Source organism: Rhinoderma darwinii, chromosome 8 (genome assembly GCF_050947455.1).
Source record: "Rhinoderma darwinii isolate aRhiDar2 chromosome 8, aRhiDar2.hap1, whole genome shotgun sequence".
Classification (NCBI taxonomy): domain Eukaryota; kingdom Metazoa; phylum Chordata; class Amphibia; order Anura; family Rhinodermatidae; genus Rhinoderma; species Rhinoderma darwinii.
The window spans coordinates 88,291-112,912 of NC_134694.1; the positions used below are offsets into that span (position 1 = coordinate 88,291).

Below are 24,622 nucleotides of genomic sequence, written 5' to 3' on the forward strand. Positions count from 1 at the left end.
CAGTACTGATCATACACTGCTTATATACTACACCCAGCCCAGTACTGATCATACACTGCTTATATACTACACCCAGCCCCAGTACTGATCATACACTGCTTATATACTACACCCAGCCCCTATACTGATCCTACACTGCTTATATACTACACCCAGCCCCAGTACTGATCATACACTGCTTATATACTGCACCCAGCCCCAGTACTGATCATACACTGCTTATATACTACACCCAGCCCCAGTACTGATCATACACTGCTTATATACTACACCCAGCCCCAGTACTGATCCTACACTGCTTATATACTACACCCAGCCCAGTACTGATCATACACTGCTTATATACTACACCCAGCCCCTATACTGATCCTACACTGCTTATATACTACACCCAGCCCCTATACTGATCCTACACTGCTTATATACTACACCCAGCCCCAGTACTGATCATACACTGCTTATATACTGCACCCAGCCCCAGTACTGATCATACACTGCTTATATACTGCACCCAGCCCCAGTACTGATCATACACTGCTTATATACTGCCCCAGTACTGATCATACACTGCTTATATACTACACCCAGCCCCTATACTGATCCTACACTGCTTATATACTACACCCAGCGCCAGTACTGATCCTACACTGCTTATATACTGCACCCATCCCCTATACTGATCCTACACTGCTTATATACTGCACCCAGCCCCAGTACTGATCTTACACTGCTTATATACTGCACCCAGCCCCAGTACTCATACACTGCTTATATACTACACCCAGCCCCAGTACTGATCATACACTGCTTATATACTACACCCAGTACTGATCATACACTGCTTATATACTACACCCAGCCCCAGTACTGATCCTACACTGCTTATATACTACACCCAGCTCCAGTACTGATCATACACTGCTTATATACTGCATCCAGCCCAGTACTGATCATACACTGCTTATATACTGCACCCAGCCCCAGTACTGATCATACACTGCTTATATACTGCACCCAGCCCCAGTACTGATCATACACTGCTTATATACTACACCCAGCTCCAGTACTGATCATACACTGCTTATATACTACACCCAGCCCCAGTACTGATCATACACTGCTTATATACTGCACCCAGCCCCAGTGCTGATCATACACTGCGTATAAACTGCACCCAGCCCCAGTACTGATCATACACTGCTTATATACTACACCCAGCCCCAGTACTGATCATACACTGCTTATATACTGCACCCAGCCCCAGTACTGGTCATACACTGCTTATATACTACACCCAGCCCCTGTACTGATCCTACACTGCTTATATACTGCACCCAGCCCCAGTACTGATCCTACACTGCTTATATACTACACCCAGCCCCTATACTGATCCTACACTGCTTATATACTACACCCAGCCGCAGTACTGATCCTACACTGCTTGTATACTACACCCAGCCCCAGTACTGATCCTACACTGCTTATATACTACACCCAGCCCCAGTACTGATCATACACTGCTTATATACTGCACCCAGCCCCAGTACTGATCATACACTGCTTATATACTACACCCAGCCCCAGTACTGATCCTACACTGCTTATATACTACACCCAGCCCCAGTACTGATCATACACTGCTTATATACTACACCCAGCCCCAGTACTGATCATACACTGCTTATATACTGCACCCAGCCCCAGTACTGATCCTACACTGCTTATATACTACACCCAGCCCCAGTACTGATCATACACTGCTTATATACTGCACCCAGCCCCAGTACTGGTCATACACTGCTTATATACTACACCCAGCCCCTGTACTGATCCTACACTGCTTATATACTGCACCCAGCCCCAGTACTGATCCTACACTGCTTATATACTGCACCCAGCCCCAGTACTGATCCTACACTGCTTATATACTACACCCAGCCCCTATACTGATCCTACACTGCTTATATACTACACCCAGCCCCAGTACTGATCCTACACTGCTTGTATACTACACCCAGCCCCAGTACTGATCCTACACTGCTTATATACTACACCCAGCCCCAGTACTGATCATACACTGCTTATATACTGCACCCGGCCCCAGTACTGATCATACACTGCTTATATACTACACCCGGCCCCAGTACTGATCCTACACTGCTTATATACTACACCCGGCCCCAGTACTGATCCTACACTGCTTATATACTGCACCCAGCCCCAGTACTGATCCTACACTGCTTATATGCTACACCCAGCCCCTATACTGATCCTACACTGCTTATATACTACACCCAGCCCCAGTACTGATCCTACACTGCTTATATACTACACCCAGCCCCAGTACTGATCCTACACTGCTTGTATACTACACCCAGCCCCAGTACTGATCCTACACTGCTTATATACTACACCCAGCCCCAGTACTGATCATACACTGCTTATATACTACACCCAGCCCCAGTACTGATCATACACTGCTTATATACTACACCCAGCCCCAGTACTGATCCTACACTGCTTATATACTGCACCCAGCCCCAGTACTGATCCTACACTGCTTATATACTACACCCAGCCCCAGTACTGATCCTACACTGCTTATATACTACACCAGCCCCAGTACTGATCCTACACTGCTTAAATACTGCACCCAGCCCCAGTACTGATCATACACTGCTTATTTACTACACCCAGCCCCAGTACTGATCCTACACTGCTTATATACTGCACCCAGCCCCAGTACTGATCATACACTGCTTATATACTACACCCAGCCCCAGTACTGATCATACACTGCTTATATACTGCACCCAGCCCAGTACTGATCATACACTGCTTATATACTGCACCCAGCCCCTATACTGATCCTACACTGCTTATATACTACACCCAGCCCCAGTACTGATCATACACTGCTTATATATTACACCCAGCCCCAGTACTGATCATACACTGCTTATATACTGCACCAGCCCCAGTACTGATCTTACACTGCTTATATACTATACCCAGCCCCACTGCTGATCCTACACTGCTTATATACTGCACCCAGCCCCAGTACTGATCCTTCACTGCTTATGTACTACACCCAGCCCCAGTACTGATTATACACTGCTTATATACTATACCCAGCCCCACTGCTGATCCTACACTGCTTATATACTGCACCCAGCCCCAGTACTGATTATACACTGCTTATATACTATACCCAGCCCCACTGCTGATCCTACACTGCTTATATACTGCACCCAGCCCCAGTACTGATCCTTCACTGCTTATGTACTACACCCAGCCCCAGTACTGATTATACACTGCTTATATACTATACCCAGCCCCACTGCTGATCCTACACTGCTTATATACTGCACCCAGCCCCAGTACTGATTATACACTGCTTATATACTATACCCAGCCCCACTGCTGATCCTACACTGCTTATATACTGCACCCAGCCCCAGTACTGATCATACACTGCTTATATACTACACCCAGCCCCAGTACTGATCCTACACTGCTTATATACTACACCCGGCCCCAGTCCTGATCCTACACTGCTTATATACTACACCCAGCTCCAGTACTCATACACTGCTTATATACTACACCCAGCCCCAGTACTGATCATACACTGCTTATATACTACACCCAGCCCCAGTACGGATCATACACTGCTTATATACTGCAACAGCCCCAGTACTGATCCTACACTGCTTATATACTGCACCCAGCCCCTATACTGATCCTACACTGCTTATATACTACACCCAGCCCCAGTACTGATCATACACTGCTTATATATTACACCCAGCCCCAGTACTGATCATACACTGCTTATATACTGCACCAGCCCCAGTACTGATCTTACACTGCTTATATACTATACCCAGCCCCACTGCTGATCCTACACTGCTTATATACTGCACCCAGCCCCAGTACTGATCCTTCACTGCTTATGTACTACACCCAGCCCCAGTACTGATTATACACTGCTTATATACTATACCCAGCCCCACTGCTGATCCTACACTGCTTATATACTGCACCCAGCCCCAGTACTGATTATACACTGCTTATATACTATACCCAGCCCCACTGCTGATCCTACACTGCTTATATACTGCACCCAGCCCCAGTACTGATCCTTCACTGCTTATGTACTACACCCAGCCCCAGTACTGATTATACACTGCTTATATACTATACCCAGCCCCACTGCTGATCCTACACTGCTTATATACTGCACCCAGCCCCAGTACTGATTATACACTGCTTATATACTATACCCAGCCCCACTGCTGATCCTACACTGCTTATATACTGCACCCAGCCCCAGTACTGATCATACACTGCTTATATACTACACCCAGCCCCAGTACTGATCCTACACTGCTTATATACTACACCCGGCCCCAGTCCTGATCCTACACTGCTTATATACTACACCCAGCTCCAGTACTCATACACTGCTTATATACTACACCCAGCCCCAGTACTGATCATACACTGCTTATATACTACACCCAGCCCCAGTACGGATCATACACTGCTTATATACTGCAACAGCCCCAGTACTGATCCTACACTGCTTATATACTACACCCAGCCCCAGTACTGATCATACACTGCTTATATACTGCACCCAGCCCCAGTACTGATCATACACTGCTTATATACTACACCCAGCCCCAGTACTAATCATACACTGCTTATATACTACACCCAGCCCCTATACTGATCCTACACTGCTTATATACTACACCCAGCCCCAGTACTGATCATACACTGCTTATATACTACACCCAGCCCCAGTACTGATCATACACTGCTTATATAATACACCATGCCCATATACCGGTCCTTCACTGTTCTCACTAGATGCCCAGACCAGGACTGACCCTATATTGCACTCAGCCCCAGTAATGATCTTATACTTTATTCTACCATGTTGCGCCCCATTTGTCCTGGCACTATACTCTATGGCTACTTTTTGCATTTCACACCCTTTTTCTACTGAGAGCACTGCCCTGTTCTTCTGTCTGGGTTATGCCCTGCCCCATGCCCTCTGGTGGCCTTTGAGACTGCACCCAACTCTAAGCTTTTACCTGGCACACCCTCTCCCCAATTCATCCCTGTAGTAAGTGAGAAGGTTGCTGGGTACGATGCTGTTGTGAGAATCAGGTAAGGAGAACTCGAGATCTCTGGCCTTATTTGTGTTAGTTTTTTGGGTTGGGGCAGGGCAGGTTTTGGGGGCAGGTTTTGGGGCCCGGTTTTCTTTCGGGCTGCCATGATTGGAGCTTCCCTTTCCTTCTCTTTATGAATAGATGTATGTTGTGATCGGTCTCCATTGGCGTGACCGTGGATGCTACGCTGTGTGTCACAATAAATTGCATGACGTGTTGTGGATAAGTTTATCATTATTACCCAGCGTCTGAGGGGTGGGGGTCGCTGATCACACACAGGAACCCCCTGCTCTTCCTGTGCTCCACACTTGTTATTACTCCACAAATGCACATGGAACAGGAAGGAGCAGATGAAATAAGTGAGGTAGGCGCAGTGCTATGTCCGCCCTTCTCTCTCCCAATAACCAAGTCTTCCCTTCCAGTGATGTAGTGACTCCCAGCTCTGGATTGTTCGGAATGGCTTCCTCTGCTCTCCCTGGAGAATGTCCTGCAGCTCCACAAGACCACAGCTTTCCGTATAATTCCCGGTCTCCCTTCTTCTCCCAGGATCGCGTGGCCATTGGTGGGTATCTCTGTTGTCAGCACATTTCCATCATAGAGCCCCGTATGGATATTTTATACGTGGTCCCAGTCTACTCGGTGTGTACGAGTCACCTGGCTGCAGGTCTTCTCCTTCCAGTTCCCCAGCCTGTGTATTTGGTTAATTGCAGCCTGGCTGGGAACATTCATTTACATGGGCGCTAAGTGCTGGTCTATGGGGTGGGATCACCATGTCATTGCACCCGGTGCTGACTCTGGGTCAGTGGTGCCGTCCCTCGCTGGCTGTTTTTAAGGTCTATTGTGCGGTAGTTGTGGGTTGGTGAGATGTGCGCTTGTGTTACCTGCCTTGTCTGCCCCCTCCTGTTGAATTTCAGCTATGCCAGATATGTATGCAGGTCTTTTCTCGCACCATCTCCTGTCATATCTATCTCATGCAGACCACTGGGCCGAGCCCCCAATAATCATCCCTTTTACTTCTCAACTTGTATAGGCATTGACGAGCCTGTCGGGATGCAGAGTGCGGGGATTTTGGACAAGGACTTTGTTCTTGTAGAGCATGGATTTGAGTACACGGCTAAAGATGGCAGCATTATCTCTATAAAGCCTCATGAGCGTTACCTTCTCCTGAAGAGGACCAATGAGCACTGGTGGCATGTCTGTCGAGACCACAAGTCCAAGCCTTTCTATATCCCTGCAAAGTACGTCAAGGTCCTGTCCTCCATCAGCCGGGGCTCCCACGGGACTGACCGTTCTCGGGAGAGGTCAGAAGATCTGGCAGAACACACACCTTGTACTCAGTACAGCTACACATTTGTGCCCGCTGACTTACACAACACTTCTATTATTTCTTTGCCATCTCCTAGTGCCCAGGGAGGGGTAGCATTGACCGATCTACTCGAGATGGGCCCTGCCAGTGCAGCCTCGGGCAATGTGCAGCATCTACTCACGACAGGATCATCTCGCTCTTTACTTGACCTATCACAGCTGAGATGCAATGCAGCAACAGAGCAGAGAAGGTCACGCGACAGTGTGAACACTGACCACAAGCTGGGCCCACTAAGAACCTTCCACAACTCCAAGAAAGTCTCGGATCCCTTAAAGCGCATCAGTTTTATGTGGCCCCCAGACTTGCAGCCCAGGATTAGACCCTCACAGTCTCTGAATGATCTGCAGCTCATAAAGTCTGCGCCACCCTCCTCTATTCAGCCGACACCGGACACCGTCAAGATACCGGGGATCCAGCTTCACATGGAGGAACTGCTGTCCGTTCAGCATAGCAATGTGGCCGGCTCCGACAGCTGCTCCGCACTGGAAAAGGTAATTCCATGAGGAAGGGGGGACAACAAATGTGCTAATGGGGGCTGGTGGTGGTCTTGAGTGAAGTCAAGGCCACATCTGAGACCGCACGTAGTAACTTCCCTACTGTAGGTTCATGTTAACGTGATCAGATAGTGGGCTTGCTGTGACCGGCCATGTACATAGTGATGTCGGTGACCACCATGGCCATCATTCTCTCTATAATTCAGCAATTGCGTGGATGAATATTGTCTGAAGTGGGTGCTGACTCTGTACCAACAATAGACTTTAGAGTTCACAAGAGTTTCCCTAGGGCCGACACCGCCATGTTCCAGGAGCCGCACATCCCTCCACTCTACAGGAGGTTCTTTTTGTGATGCAAATCCACTCAGGTGTGTGTGTGTGTGTGTGTGTGTGTAGATATAATGTATGTAATGTAATACAGAACGCAGGTCGGTGTGTGTGTGTGTTTGTGTAGCTATAATGTATGAAATTTAATACGGAACGCAGGTCGGTGTGTGTATATGTTATGTAATACAGAGCGTGTGTGTGTGTTTGTGTAGATATAATGTATGTAATGTAATACAGAACGCAGGTCGGTGTGTGTGTGTTATGTAATACAGAGCGTGTGTGTGTGTGTGTGTGTGTGTGTGCGCGCGTGTATATATGTGTGTGTGTGTGTGTGTGTGTGTGTGTGTGTGATATTTAGTACTAGAGTAGATTTTAGCATTTATTCTGCATTGATTCCAGGCAATTATTGTGACAATTGTTCTGAAATTCCTAAATGGTAGTGATCGTCGCCCGGTGTAAACCTCCTTCTGTAATGATAACAATCCAACCGGCCATGAGCTGTAATTGGGGCGTCTACAGACCGGATCTAATCCCAAGGAGAGATATTTACTGGTCCTGGTACAAGGAGACCTACCAGAAATATTTATAGCAGGCAGGACATTCAAAATGACTGAGATTCTGATGTCTGCCAGCTGACACTTATGGGGGACCTCTGCTTGTCCCTGTGATCTGCGACTATCACTGTTATGGGAGATGAGTGGCTCACACTTATATGTTATCCATGGTTGTCACTGTTATGGGAATCTGTAGCTCACACACTTATGGGGAATACATGGTTGCCACTGTTATGTGGAAATCTGTGTCTGACACTGTTATGGAGGATCTATAGCTATCGCTGTTATTGAAGATCTTTAGCTGTCACTATTATGGGGGTCTGTGGCTCACACAATTAAGTGATCTGTGGCTGGCACTGTTATGGGGGATCTATGACTATTAATGTTAGGGGAGATCCCTGTTCAGATAGAGCGGCTCCATGTTGTTGCAGTATCCTCTTGTGTCACGGCTGTCTCCAGCGACCTTTCCTTCCTCCCGGAGACCATGGTCTTTTTCTATACAGATGTCATTTCCTCTCTGCCAGATGGAGAGTTCCTGCAATTGTTCAGAAGTTGAAGATCCAGGGAAGTAGAACTCTCACCCTCTGGATTTACCACGCACGTCACTAATTGTTCTGACCAGATCTGTAAAGAGGAGATGAGGGACGTGTGACATCAGATCTAGGGATGTTGGCTGGCAGTGATCGCTGCATGAGATGATTAGACATGGATGACGCCGCTCTCCTCCGGGTGCAGGTTAGCTGGCAGTGATCGCTGTGTGAGATGATTAGACATGGATGATGCCGCTCTACTTCCGGTGCAGGTTGGCTGCAGTGATCGGCGTCATCCACGTCTAATCATCTCACGCAGCAATCACTGCCAGCTAACCTGCACCCGGAGGAGAGCGGCGTCATCCATGTCTAATCATCTCATGCAGCGTTCTCACCAGGTGCAGGTTGGCTGGCAGTGATCGCTGCGTGAGATGATTAGACACGGGTGGCGACGCTCTCCTCTGGGTGCAGGTTGGCTGGCAGTGATCGCTGCATGAGATGATTAGACACGGGTGGCGACGCTCTCCTCTGGGTGCAGGTTGGCTGGCAGTGATCGCTGTGTGAGATGATTAGACATGGATGATGCCGCCCTCCTCTGGATGCCGGTTGGCTGGCAGTGATCGCTGTGTGAGATGATTAGATATGGGTGGCGCCGCTCTCCTCTGGGTGCAGGTTTGCAGTGATCGCTGTGTGAGATGATTAGACATGGATGATGCCCCCCTCCTCTGGGTGCAGGTTGGCTGGCAGTGATCGCTGTGTGAGATGATTAGACATGGATGACGCCGCTCTCACCGGATGCAGGTTGGCTGGCAGTGATCGCTGCGTGAGATGATTTAGACGTGGGTGGCGCCGTTCTCCGGGTGCAGGCTGGCAGTGATCGCTGCGTGAGATGATTAGACATGGGTGGCGCCGTTCTCCTCCGGGTGCGGGCTGGCAGTGATCGCTGCGTGAGATGATTAGACACGGGTGGCGCCGCTCTCCTCCGGGTGCAGGTTGGCAGTGATCGCTGCCTGAGATGATTAGACATGGGTGGCGCCGCTCTCCTCCGGGTGCAGGTTTGCAGTGATCGCTGTGTGAGATGATTAGATATGGGTGGCGCCGCTCTCCTCCGGGTGCAGGTTTGCAGTGATCGCTGTGTGAGATGATTAGACATGGGTGGCGCCGTTCTCCTCCGGGTGCGGGCTGGCAGTGATCGCTGCGTGAGATGATTAGACACGGGTGGCGCCGCTCTCCTCCGGGTGCAGGTTGGCAGTGATCGCTGTGTGAGATGATTAGATATGGGTGGCGCCGCTCTCCTCCGGGTGCAGGTTTGCAGTGATCGCTGTGTGAGATGATTAGACATGGATGATGCCCCCCTCCTCTGGGTGCAGGTTGGCTGGCAGTGATCGCTGTGTGAGATGATTAGACATGGATGATGCCGCCCTCCTCTGGGTGCAGGTTGGCTGGCAGTGATCGCTGCGTGAGATTAGACATGGATGACGCCGCTCTCACCGGATGCAGGTTGGCTGGCAGTGATCGCTGCGTGAGATGATTTAGACGTGGGTGGCGCCGCTCTCCTCCGGGTGCAGGCTGGCAGTGATCGCTTCCTGAGATGATTAGACATGGGTGGCGCCGTTCTCCTCCAGGTGCAGGCTGGCAGTGATCTCTGCGTGAGATGATTAGACATGGGTGGCGCCGCTCTCCTCCGGGTGCAGGTTGGCAGTGATCGCTGCCTGAGATGATTAGACATGGGTGGCGCCGCTCTCCTCCGGGTGCAGGTTGGCTGGCAGTGATCGCTGCGTGAGATGATTAGACATGGGTGGCGCCGCTCTCCTCCGGGTGCAGGTTGGCTCGCAGTGATCGCTGCGTGAGATGATTAGACATGGGTGGCGCCGCTCTCCTCCGGGTGCAGGCTGGCAGTGATCGCTGCGTGAGATGTTTAGACATGGGTGGCGCCGCTCTCCTCCGGGTGCAGGCTGGCAGTGATCGCTGCGTGAGATGATTAGACATGGATGGCGCCGCTCTCCTCCGGGTGCAGGCTGGCAGTGATCGCTGCGTGAGATGATTAGACATGGATGGCGCCGCTCTCCTCCGGGTGCAGGTTGGCAGTGATCGCTGCGTGAGATGATTAGACATGGGTGGCGCCGCTCTCCTCCGGGTGCAGGTTGGCAGTGATCGCTGCCTGAGATAATTAGACATGGGTGGCGCTGCTCTCCTCCGGGTGCAGGTTGGCAGTGATCGCTGCCTGAGATAATTAGACATGGGTGGCGCTGCTCTCCTCCGGGTGCAGGTTGGCTGGCAGTGATCGCTGCGTGAGATGATTAGATGTGGATGGCGCCGCTCTCCTCCGGGTGCAGGTTTTTGGTATTCAAGTGAAAGGGACTTAGATGCGATACCAGACCCAGCCATGGACGGGAGGGGCGCTGTTTCTGGAATAAAGCAGACCTGTTTTTCTAATCCTATACACCCAGTTTAAGTGTAAGGGGACAGTTACTTTTCTACATGGGCTATGCGATTCCTCACGGTTCTTTATCTGATTTTACAGTATGTCCAGATCGGTGTGATAAATATAAATTCCTGCAGATTATTGCTGAAATCTCTGTAGCTCTGCAGATTTCATTGTGGCACGTGAGCAGCAGGGGGCGCTGGGGGAGGGGTGTGCTCTACCTGAGCAGTGAAGCCGATTAAAGTCGTCCTGGGCTGTAAGGGTCTGTTCACACGGCAGCGTCCAATACGGCTGATATTACGGAGCTGTTTTCAGGAGAATGGCATGTTGCCGGCGTTTTCCGCTGCGTCCATTACAGACGTAATTGGAGCTGATTTTCTATAGAGTCCATGGAAAACGTATTTTCAGACGTAATTCGAGGTTAAAACGTCCGTAAATAGTGTGTGTGAACCCAGCCTAATGGGTGGAGAACAGATGAGAGAAATGCAGGAAACCATCAGCAATCTGCTCTGCCTGGGGAAGTCCTATGTGTGATTGGTAAATGTGTTAGACGAAGTTCACACTTGCCTTGTGTAGTCCGTTACTCTGTAATCCGTTATTTTGATACCAACCGCTGATCTAAAAACGGATGAATCTATTTGTATCCGTTTGATATTGACACCAGTGATTAACAATAACCCATCCGGAGAAATAAGTCCTGTACGCTGCACTTCTATCTGTCTGGATGACTAACGAGTGTGAACTCCGCCTTATACGTGTCGTGCGCGTCTTTCATGGATCACGCCTCTTGCACAATTTTTCGGCTGCATTTTCAAGCTGATTTACATCATCTCACGCTCCAGTCACATCCAGAGCTGCATACACTGCTCTGCTAATTTCCTGTTTTTGCTCAGATGACATGTAGAACACTTGAGCGGTGAGAACACGACTGACTGTAGAATATATAGTGCCTGGAGTATAAGACATGAGAGACCCCAGTTCAGTAACACTGCGGGTGGGATACGGACGCAGGGCCGCGCCGTTCATGAGGCGAGATGAGCTTCTCTCATCAGGAGGTGCCACTGAAACCAGCCAATGCCACCCCCTCCTGCAATATAATTGTATCTGCGTCTATATCAGGGGTCTCAAACTCGGCCGGGTAAGTGGGCCACATATAGATAAAATGGGAAGTTGACGGCCGCATTACTTTCAAATTTGATACAATATAAAATTATTGTTAATCAATTAGTTATTTGAACTACAATAATAACACTACATTACTATAATACTACATTACTATAACACTACATTACTATAACACTATATTACTATACACTACATTACTATAACACTACATTACTATAATACTACATTACTATAACACTATATTACTATACACTACATTACTATAACGCCACATTACTATAACACTACATTACTATAACACTACATTACTATAACACTACATTACTATAACGCCACATTACTATAACACTACATTACTATAACACTACATTACTATAACACTACATTACTATAACACTACATTACTATAACACTACATTACTATAACACTACATTACTATAACACTACATTACTATAACACTACATTACTATAACACTACATTACTATAACACTACATTACTATAACACTACATTACTATAACACTACATTACTATAACACCACATTACTATAACGCTACATTACTATAACGCTACATTACTATAACGCTACATTACTATAACGCTACATTACTATAAGGCTACATTACTATAACGCTACATTACTATAATAACACTACATTACTATAACACTACATTACTATAACACTACCTTACTATACACTACATTACTATAACACTACATTACTATAACACTACATTACTATAACACTACATTACTATAACACTACTACATTACTATAACACTACATTACTATAACACTACATTACTATAACACTACATTACTATAACGCTACATTACTATAACGCTACATTACTATAACGCTACATTACTATAACGCTACATTACTATAACACTACATGACTATAACACTACATTACTATACTACATTACTATAACACTACATTACTATAATACTACATTACTATATCACTACATTACTATAACACTACATTACTATAACACTACATGACTATAACACTACATTACTATAACACTACATTACTATAATACTACATTACTATAACACTACATTACTATAACACTACATTACTATAACACTACATTACTATAACGCTACATTACTATAAGGCTACATTACTATAACGCTACATTACTATAATAACACTACATTACTATAACACTACATTACTATAACACTACCTTACTATACACTACATTACTATAACACTACATTACTATAACACTACATTACTATAACACTACATGACTATAACACTACATTACTATAACACTACATTACTATAACACTACATTACTATAACACTACATTACTATAACACTACATTACTATAACGCTACATTACTATAACGCTACATTACTATAACGCTACATTACTATAACGCTACATTACTATAACACTACATGACTATAACACTACATTACTATACTACATTACTATAACACTACATTACTATAATACTACATTACTATAACACTACATTACTATAACACTACATGACTATAACACTACATTACTATAACACTACATTACTATAATACTACATTACTATAACACTACATTACTATAACACTACATTACTATAACACTACATTACTATAACGCTACATTACTATAAGGCTACATTACTATAACGCTACATTACTATAATAACACTACATTACTATAACACTACATTACTATAACACTACCTTACTATACACTACATTACTATATCACTACATTACTATAACACTACATTACTATAACACTACATGACTATAACACTACATTACTATAAGGCTGGGTTCACACAACCTATTTTCAGGCGTAAACGAGACGTATTATGCCTCGTTTTACGTCTGAAAATACGGCTCCAATACGTCGGCAAACATCTGCCCATTCATTTGAATGGGTTTGCCGACGTACTGTGCAGACGACCTGTCATTTACGCGTCGTCGTTTGACAGCTGTCAAACGACGACTCGTAAAAATACAGCCTCGTCAAAAGAAGTGCAGGACACTTATATACATTATATGCGGGACACTTCTATACATTACATGCGGGACACTTATATACATTATATGCGGGACTCTTATATACATTATATGCGGGACACTTATATACATTACATGCGGGACACTTATATACATTATATGCAGGACACTTCTATACATTACATGCGGGACACTTATATACATTATATGCGGGACACTTATATACATTATATGCGGGACACTTATATACATTATATGCGGGACACTTCTATACATTATATGCGGGACACTTCTATACATTATATGCGGGGCACTTATATACATTATATGCGGGGCACTTATATACATTACACGCGGGACACTTATATACATTCTATGCGGGACACTTATATACATTCTATACGGGACACTTATATACATTATATGCGGGACACTTATATACATTACATGCGGGACACTTCTATACATTACATGCGGGACACTTCTATACATTATATGCGGGACACTTCTATACATTACATGCGGGACACTTATATACATTATATGCGGGACACTTCTATACATTATATGCGGGACACTTCTATACATTATATGCGGGACACTTCTATACATTACATGCGGGACACTTCTATACATTACATGCGGGACACTTATATACATTATATGCGGGACACTTATATACATGATATGCGGGACACTTATATACATGATATGCGGGACACTTCTATACATTATATGCGGGACACTTCTATACATTATATGCGGGGCACTTATATACATTATATGCGGGGCACTTATATACATTATATGCGGGACACTTCTATACATTATATGCGGGACACTTCTATACATTATATGCGGGACACTTCTATACATTACATGCGGGACACTTCTATACATTACATGCGGGACACTTATATACATTATATGCGGGACACTTATATACATGATATGCGGGACACTTATATACATGATATGCGGGACACTTCTATACATTATATGCGGGACACTTCTATACATTATATGCGGGGCACTTATATACATTATATGCGGGGCACTTATATACATTATATGCGGGACACTTATATACATTATATGCGGGACACTTATATACATTATATGCGGGACACTTATATACATTATATGCGGGACACTTATATACATTATATGCGGGACACTTATATACATTATATGCGGGACACTTATATACATTATATGCGGGACACTTATATACATTATATGCGGGACACTTATATACATTATATGCGGGGCACTTATATACATTATATGCGGGGCACTTATATACATTATATGCGGGGCACTTATATACATTATATGCGGGGCACTTATATACATTATATGCGGGACACTTATATACATTATATGCGGGACACTTATATACATTATATGCGGGACACTTCTATACATTATATGCGGGGGACTTATATACATTATATGCGGGGCACTTATATACATTATATGCGGGGCACTTATATACATTATATGCGGGACACTTATATACATTATATGCGGGACACTTATATACATTATATGCGGGACACTTATATACATTATATGCGGGACACTTATATACATTATATGCGGGACACTTATATACATTATATGCGGGACACTTATATACATTATATGCGGGACACTTATATACATTACATGCGGGACACTAATATACATTACACGCGGGACACTTATATACATTACACGCGGGACACTTATATACATTACACGCGGGACACTTATATACATTACACGCGGGACACTTATATACATTCTATACGGGACACTTATATACATTATATACGGGACACTTATATACATTATATGCGGGACACTTATATACATTCTATACGGGACACTTATATACATTATATACGGGACACTTATATACATTATATGCGGGACACTTATATACATTACATGCGGGACACTTATATACATTACATGCGGGACACTTCTATACGTTACATGCGGGACACTTATATACGTTATATGCGGGACACTTATATACGTTATATGCGGGACACTTATATACGTTATATGCGGGACACTTATATACGTTATATGCGGGACACTTATATACGTTATATGCGGGACACTTATATACGTTATATGCGGGACACTTATATACGTTATATGCGGGACACTTATATACGTTATATGCGGGACACTTATATACGTTATATGCGGGACACTTATATACGTTATATGCGGGACACTTATATACGTTATATGCGGGACACTTATATACGTTATATGCGGGACACTTATATACATTATATGCGGGACACTTATATACATTATATGCGGGACACTTATATACATTATATGCGGGACACTTATATACATTATATGCGGGACACTTATATACATTATATGCGGGACACTTATATACATTATATGCGGGACACTTATATACATTATATGCGGGACACTTATATACATTATATGCGGGACACTTATATACATTATATGCGGGACACTTATATAAATTATATGCGGGACACTTATATACATTATATGCGGGGCACTTATATACATTATATGCGGGGCACTTATATACATTATATGCGGGACACTTATATACATTATATGCGGGACACTTATATACATTATATGCGGGACACTTATATACATTATATGCAGGGCACTTCTTTGAAACTTAATTTGAGTTGTTTTTCATTGAATTCAATGAAGAGCAGCTCAAGATTACGGGCGTCAATGACGCCTCGCAAAATGCGAGGAGGAGCATTTACGTCTGAAACTACACAACTGTTTTCTCCTCAAAACCGTCTCTAATTTCAGACGTAAAAGCCTCTCATCGTGTGCACATACCCTAACAATGCTACATTACTATAATAATAGCGCTAGGTTTAAAGTTAATGGAAATTTGAGATATTTCTCCACGTGCTTATTTCAACATTCCAGTTTTCCAGCTTAAGTGTCCCTAAATGCAGTCCGGCAGCTCAGTTGGCAGACACACAAATGTCAAGATTGGGCAGCCCCTTTTTGGAAAGTGCCACGGTGCCCTCTGTAGATACTGCCACGGTGCCCTCTGTAGATACTGCCACGGTGCCCTCTGTAGATACTGCCACGGTGCCCTCTGTAGATACTGCCACGGTGCCCTCTGTAGATACTGCCACGGTGCCCTCTGTAGATACTGCCACGGTGCCCTCTGTAGATACTGCCACGGTGCCCTCTGTAGATACTGCCACGGTGCCCTCTGTAGATACTGCCACACACCTCTAGATAATTCCAGTGTCCTCTGTAGATATGGGCAACGATGTTGGGGAATTCCACAGAGTCCCGGAGCAGAGCCGATACTAGCTGCTCTGTGTCCCGCGGGCCGCAGGCAGTGTGCTTGAGACCCCTGGTCTATAGGATGCAGCTACAATTACATGCATAACTAGCAGTGGCAGGACGTCATCACAGCCCTTGTGGTGCTCGGCCCCAGCAGACCTTCATTGCCGGAGGACCACTAGCCCCAGTCTACCCCTGAAGACGCTACGTTTGTAGTTCAATATGTCGGGGGGGGGGGGGGCTGCTTTGGTTTTGATTCCTGTGTTTGACTGGCAGTTGTACTGGATATTCCATAGTTCATGGTTACTTGGTGCTAGCACAGCGTACTGCAGCGGCTGACTGATCCACTATTCGGGTATGTTCACACGGCCGTAAACACCCAAAAAACGGCAGAGAAATGGGAAGCAGAACGCCTCCAAACATCTGCCCATTGATTGCAATGGCAAAAACGCGTCCTGTCCCGATTGGCCGTTGTTTTTATGCGGCCGTTTTTCAAAACGGCCGCGAAAAAGAAGTGCAGGACATTCTGCGCATTGTTTTTTGGAGCCGTTTTTTATTGACACTATTGAAAACCGCTCCAAAAACGCAGCAAAAATCGCGAGTGGCTTAAAAAACGTCTGAAAATCAGGAGCTGTTTTCCCTTCAATTTAACATTCTCATTTAGGTAGCTGGTAATTAGGGTATTTATTATGCCTTAGGCACAAACGCTTTTCCTTTCATTGCTAGAGGACGGCGTGGGAACGAGATCAGGTGAGTATGTAAAGGTGTTTTTTTTTCTGTTAAGTTTGAGTGGTTCCATCTACAGGTGGCTCTATGTGGGGCACAGTCTATAGGGGGCTCTATGTGGGGCACAGTCTATAGGGGCACAGTCTGCAGGGGGCTCTGTGTGGGGCACAGTCTGCAGGGGGCTCTGTGTGGGGCACAGTCTGCAGGGGGCTCTGTGTGGGGCACTGTCTGCAGGGGGCACTGTGTGGGGCACTGTCTGCAGGGGGCACTGTGTGGGGCACTGTCTGCAGGGGGCACTGTGTGGGGCACTGTCTGCAGGGGGCTCTATGTGGGGCACAGTCTATAGGGGGTGCTATGTGGGGCACAGTCTATAGGGGCTCTATGTGGGGCACAGTCTATAGGGGGCTCTATGTGGGGTACAGTCTATAGGGGGCTCTATGTGGGGCACAGTCTGCAGGTGGCTCTATGTGGGGCACAGTCTGCAGGGGGCTCTATGTGGGGCACAGTCTGCAGGGGGCTCTATGTGGGGCACAGTCTGCAGGGGGCTCTATGTGGGGCACAGTCTGCAGGGGGCTCTATGTGGGGCACAGTCTGCAGGGGGCTCTATGTGGGGCACAGTCTGCAGGGGGCTCTATGTGGGGCACAGTCTGCAGGGGGCTCTGTGTGGGGCACCGTCTGCAGGGGGCTCTGTGTGGGGCACCGTCTGCAGGGGGCTCTGTGTGGGGCACCGTCTGCAGGGGGCTCTGTGTGGGGCACCGTCTGCAGGGGGCTCTGTGTGGGGCACCGTCTGCAGGGGGCTCTGTGTGGGGCACCGTCTGCAGGGGGCACTGTGTGGGGCACCGTCTGCAGGGGGCACTGTGTGGGGCACCGTCTGCAGGGGGCACTGTCTGGTGGGGCACCGTCTGCAGGGAGCACTATGTGGGGCACTGTCTGCAGGGGGCACAGTGTATGGCACCATGAGAATATTCTCTTCATTTAAAGGTGCGGAAATGTTTGGAAAGTGAGAAGCTGAAGACAGCTGAGCGGCAAACTCTGTAGAAATGGGCCGTGTTTGGGAGAAGTCAACATAGAGGTCTGGACCAGATGGAGAAGAAAAGAGAGCGAATTACTAAAATATGACATGCCACTTGTGAGTCACTCAATGTAAATGTTTATTCAGTCTCTAATCCCTACTGTAGTCACTGTATGATCTGCAGCGAGATGATCTGTGGTATGATTTTTTATTTTTATTTTTTTATTAAACCGGAGCTCCCAGCATGTCCTTACCATTGTTTGGGCCGCGCTGGGAGCTGTATTTTTGTGCCGTACAAATCTATATGGTAGTGGTTACACTGAATTTGCAAATGATTTCTGTACTGAGCGGTTTTGTGCTGGATCTGTATATACTGGTCCTTCTCAATGAATTAGAATATCATCAAAAAGTTCATTTATTTCAGTAATTCAATTCATAAAGTGTCTCATATATTCTATATATTCATCACACACAGAGGGATCTCGTATAGTCTATAGATTCATCACACACAGAGGGATCTCACATATTCTATAGATTCATCACACACAGAGGGATCTCATATATTCTATAGATTCATCACACACAGAGGGATCTCATATATTCTATAGATTCATCACACACAGAGGGATCTCATATATTCTATAGATTTATCACACACAGAGGGATCTCATATATTCTATAGATTCATCACACACAGAGGGATCTCATATATTCTATAGATTCATCACACACAGAGGGATCTCATATATTCTATAGATTCATCACACACAGAGGGATCTCATATATTCTATAGATTCATCACACACAGAGGGATCTCATATATTCTATAGATTCATCACACACAGAGGGATCTCATATATTCTATAGATTCCTCACACACAGAGGGATCTCATATATTCTATAGATTCATCACACACGGAGGGATCTCATATATTCTATAGATTCATCACACACACAGAGGGATCTCATATATTCTATAGATTCATCACACACACAGAGGGATCTCCTATATTCTATAGATTCATAACACACATAGGGATCTCATATATTCTATATATTCATCACACACAGAGGGATCTCATATATTCTATATATTCATCACACACAGAGGGATCTCATATATTCTATAGATTCATCACACACAGAGGGATCTCACATATTCTATAGATTCATCACACAGAGGGATCTCATATATTCTATAGATTCATCACACACAGAGGGATCTCATATATTCTATAGATTCAACACACACAGAGGGATCTCATATATTCTATAGATTCATCACACACAGAGGGATCTCATATATTCTATAGATTCATCACACACAGAGGGATCTCATATATTCTATAGATTCATCACACACAGAGGGATCTCGTATATTCTATAGATTTATCACACACAGAGGGATCTCGTATATTCTATAGATTCATCACACACAGAGGGATCTCATATATTCTATAGATTCATCACACACAGAGGGATCTCATATATTCTATAGATTCATCACACACAGAGGGATCTCATATATTCTATAGATTCATCACACACAGAGGGATCTCATATATTCTATAGATTCCTCACACACAGAGGGATCTCATATATTCTATAGATTCATCACACACGGAGGGATCTCATATATTCTATAGATTCATCACACACACAGAGGGATCTCATATATTCTATAGATTCATCACACACACAGAGGGATCTCCTATATTCTATAGATTCATAACACACATAGGGATCTCATATATTCTATAGATTCATCACACACAGAAGGATCTCATATATTCTATAGATTCATCACACACAGAGGGATCTCATATATTCTATAGATTCAACACACACAGAGGGATCTCGTATATTCTATAGATTTATCACACACAGAGGGATCTCATATATTCTATAGATTCAACACACACAGAGGGATCTCGTATATTCTATAGATTCATCACACACAGAGGGATCTCATATATTCTATAGATTCATCACACACAGAGGGATCTCATATATTCTATAGATTCATCACACACAGAGGGATCTCATATATTCTATAGATTCATCACACACAGAGGGATCTCATATATTCTATAGATAATCACACACAGAGGGATCTCATATATTCTATAGATAATCACACACAGAGGGATCTCATATATTCTATAGATAATCACACACAGAGGGATCTCATATATTCTATAGATTCATCACACACAGAGGGATCTCATATATTCTATAGATTCATCACACACAGAGGGATCTCATATATTCTATAGATTCATCACACACAGAGGGATCTCATATATTCTATAGATTCATCACACACAGAGGGATCTCGTATATTCTATAGATTCATCACACACAGAGGGATCTCGTATATTCTATAGATTCATCACACACAGAGGGATCTCGTATATTCTATAGATTCATCACACACAGAGGGATCTCGTATATTCTATAGATTCATCACACACAGAGGGATCTCGTATATTCTATAGATTCATCACACACACAGAGGGATCTCCTATATTCTATAGATTCATAACACATAGGGATCTCATATATTCTATAGATTCATCACACACAGAGGGATCTCATATATTCTATAGATTCATCACACACAGAAGGATCTCATATTCTATAGATTCATCACACACAGAGGGATCTCATATATTCTATAGATTCAACACACACAGAGGGATCTCGTATATTCTATAGATTTATCACACACAGAGGGATCTCATATATTCTATAGATTCAACACACACAGAGGGATCTCGTATATTCTATAGATTCATCACACACAGAGGGATCTCATATATTCTATAGATTCATCACACACAGAGGGATCTCGTATATTCTATAGATTCATCACACACAGAGGGATCTCATATATTCTATAGATTCATCACACACAGAGGGATCTCATATATTCTATAGATTCAACACACACAGAGGGATCTCATATATTCTATAGATTCAACACACACAGAGGGATCTCATATATTCTATAGATTCATCACACACAGAGGGATCTCATATATTCTATAGATTCACTACACACAGAGGGATCTCATATATTCTATAGATTCATCACACACAGAGGGATCTCATATATTCTATAGATTCACTACACACAGAGGGATCTCATATATTCTATAGATTCATCACACACAGAGGATCTCATATATTCTATAGATTCATCACACACAGAGGGATCTCATATATTCTATAGATTCATCACACACAGAGGGATCTCATATATTCTATAGATTCAACACACACAGAGGGATCTCATATATTCTATAGATTCATCACACACAGAGGGATCTCATATATTCTATAGATTCACTACACACAGAGGGATCTCATATATTCTATAGATTCATCACACACAGAGGGATCTCATATATTCTATAGATTCACTACACACAGAGGGATCTCATATATTCTATAGATTCATCACACGCAGAGGGATCTATTTCCAGCAGTTTTTTCTTGTAATGTTGATGATTATGGGAAAAGTTACTGAAAACCCCAAATTTAGTGTCCCAGAAAATGAGAATATTATATAAGCCCAACTTCAAAAATTATTTTTAATACGGAACTGTTGTCCTACTGAGAAGACTGTTCAGTATCTGCCCCCAATACTTTGCCGGGGCTCCGACTCTGCATGAATTACAGCATCAATGCAACGTGGCATGGGGGCGATCAGCCTGTGGCACTGCTGAGGTGTTATCAATGCGGCGTGGCATGGAGGAGATCAGCCTGTGGCACTGCAGAGGTGTTATCAATGCGGCGTGGCATGGGGGCGATCAGTCTGTGGCACTGCTGATGTGTTATCAATGTGGCGTGGTATGGAGGCGATAAGCCTGTGGTGCTGCTGAGGTGTTATCAATGTGGCGTGGCATGGAGGCGATCAGCCGGTGGCACTGCGGAGGTGTTATCAATGCGGCGTGGCATGGAGGAGATCAGCCTGTGGCACTGCTGAGGTGTTATCAATGCGGCGTGGCATGGGGGCGATCAGCCTGTGGCACTGCTGATGTGTTATCAATGTGGCGTGGCATGGAGGCGATCAGCCGGTGGCACTGCGGAGGTGTTATCAATGTGGCGTGGCATGGAGGCGATCAGCTTGTGGCACTGCTGAGGTGTTATCAATGTGGCGTGGCATGGAGGCGATCAGCCTGTGGCACTGCTGAGGTGTTATCAATGTGGCGTGGCATGGGGGCGATCAGCCTGTGGCACTGCTGAGGTGGTATGGAAGCCCAGGTGGTATATCGGCCTTCCGCTCGTCTGCATTGCTGGGTCTGGGGTCTCATCTTCCTCTTGACAATACCCTATAGATTCACTATAGGGCTTAGATCGGGCCAGTTTGCTGGCCAATCAGGTACAGTGATCCTGTGGTTATTACACCAGGTGTTGGTACTTTTGACAGTGTGAGCAGGTGCCAAGTCCTGCTGGGAAATGACATCCACGTCTCCATAAAGCTGTCCGCAGAGGGAAGCATGAAGTGCTGGGAAATGTCCTGCTAGACGCTGCGCTGACTCTGGACTTGATATAACGCAGTGGACCAACACTGCTGCTTAGTGTCCACCGTCCTTTTTTAAGATGAAAGTAAATTTTGCATTTAATTTGGAAGGTCCCAGGGTGGGGGGGGGAAGAGTGGAGAGGCCTCAATCCAAGTGTCTTGCGTTCCAGTGTGAAGTTTCCGCAGTCAGTCATGGTTTGGGGGCCATGTTATCTGCTGGTGTTGGTCACTGTGTTATATCAGGTCCAGAGTTAGCGCAGCGTCTGGCAGGACATTTCCCAGCACTTCATGCTTCCCTCCACTGACCGCTTTATGGAGATGCTGATTTCATTTTCCAGCAGGACTTGGCACCTGCCCACTGTAACACCCATGACCACAGGCCATCAGGATTACTCACATCCCGCAGCCATGGATCTGTGATCGCTGGCCCGCATCTCCTCCTCAGGGGACGCCAGCGCTCACTTCCGCTTCATTCTGCTGTGTCCCGTAGGGTGTGTGCATTAGTGTGTGCGCTAGCACATGAAGTAAATATGCAATTAGCCCATGCTCAGCCTGGACTATAAGAAAGGCCCTGCCCCTACCCTCATTGCCTGAGTGTTGTTGTGTTTACCCGTGTTTGTCTTTGCAAATGGTCCCTTAGTGTTTTCCAGTACCCAGTGTTCCCATTCCTACCAGTATCCTGTGCTACCTTGTTCTTGTGCCATAGAGAGTTGGAGTCGTGTTGTGCCGTATACTACGCCTTCTGTGTTACACCGTGCCTGGTGTCTGCCTGCTCCCAAGGTCCCATCCAAGCCTACCATCGATATTGTCTGAATTACCATAGGTACACTTATTCGAACTATAGAAATTGACTTGGTATCCTGTTGGCCAGCTGCTATTCCGCTACGATGGTACTGCCCAGTGGGTCCACATACCCACAGATCGTGACAACCAAACTGCCAAAAGTACCAATACCTGGTGTAATAACCACAGTATTACTGCACTTGATTGGCCAGCAAACTCGCCTGACCTAAACTCCATAGGGAATCTATTGTCA

The 24,622-nt window shown here is 45.1% G+C and overlaps 1 protein-coding gene across 4 annotated transcripts in view; it reads left to right on the forward strand.

Annotated features, from left to right (window-relative positions):
* Positions 1–5,552: 5,552 nt before the first annotated feature.
* LOC142658974 (rho GTPase-activating protein 27-like) overlaps positions 5,553–24,622 on the forward strand; it is an 81,605-nt gene continuing 62,535 nt past the window's right edge. For all 4 annotated transcript variants that reach the window (XM_075834579.1, XM_075834580.1, XM_075834577.1 and 1 more), the window contains exons 1-2: positions 5,553–5,745; positions 6,214–7,040. In XM_075834579.1, coding sequence (XP_075690694.1) covers positions 5,562–5,745; positions 6,214–7,040 — 1,011 coding nt within the window. In that variant the 5' untranslated portion in view covers positions 5,553–5,561. The remainder of the gene's footprint in view (positions 5,746–6,213; positions 7,041–24,622) is intronic.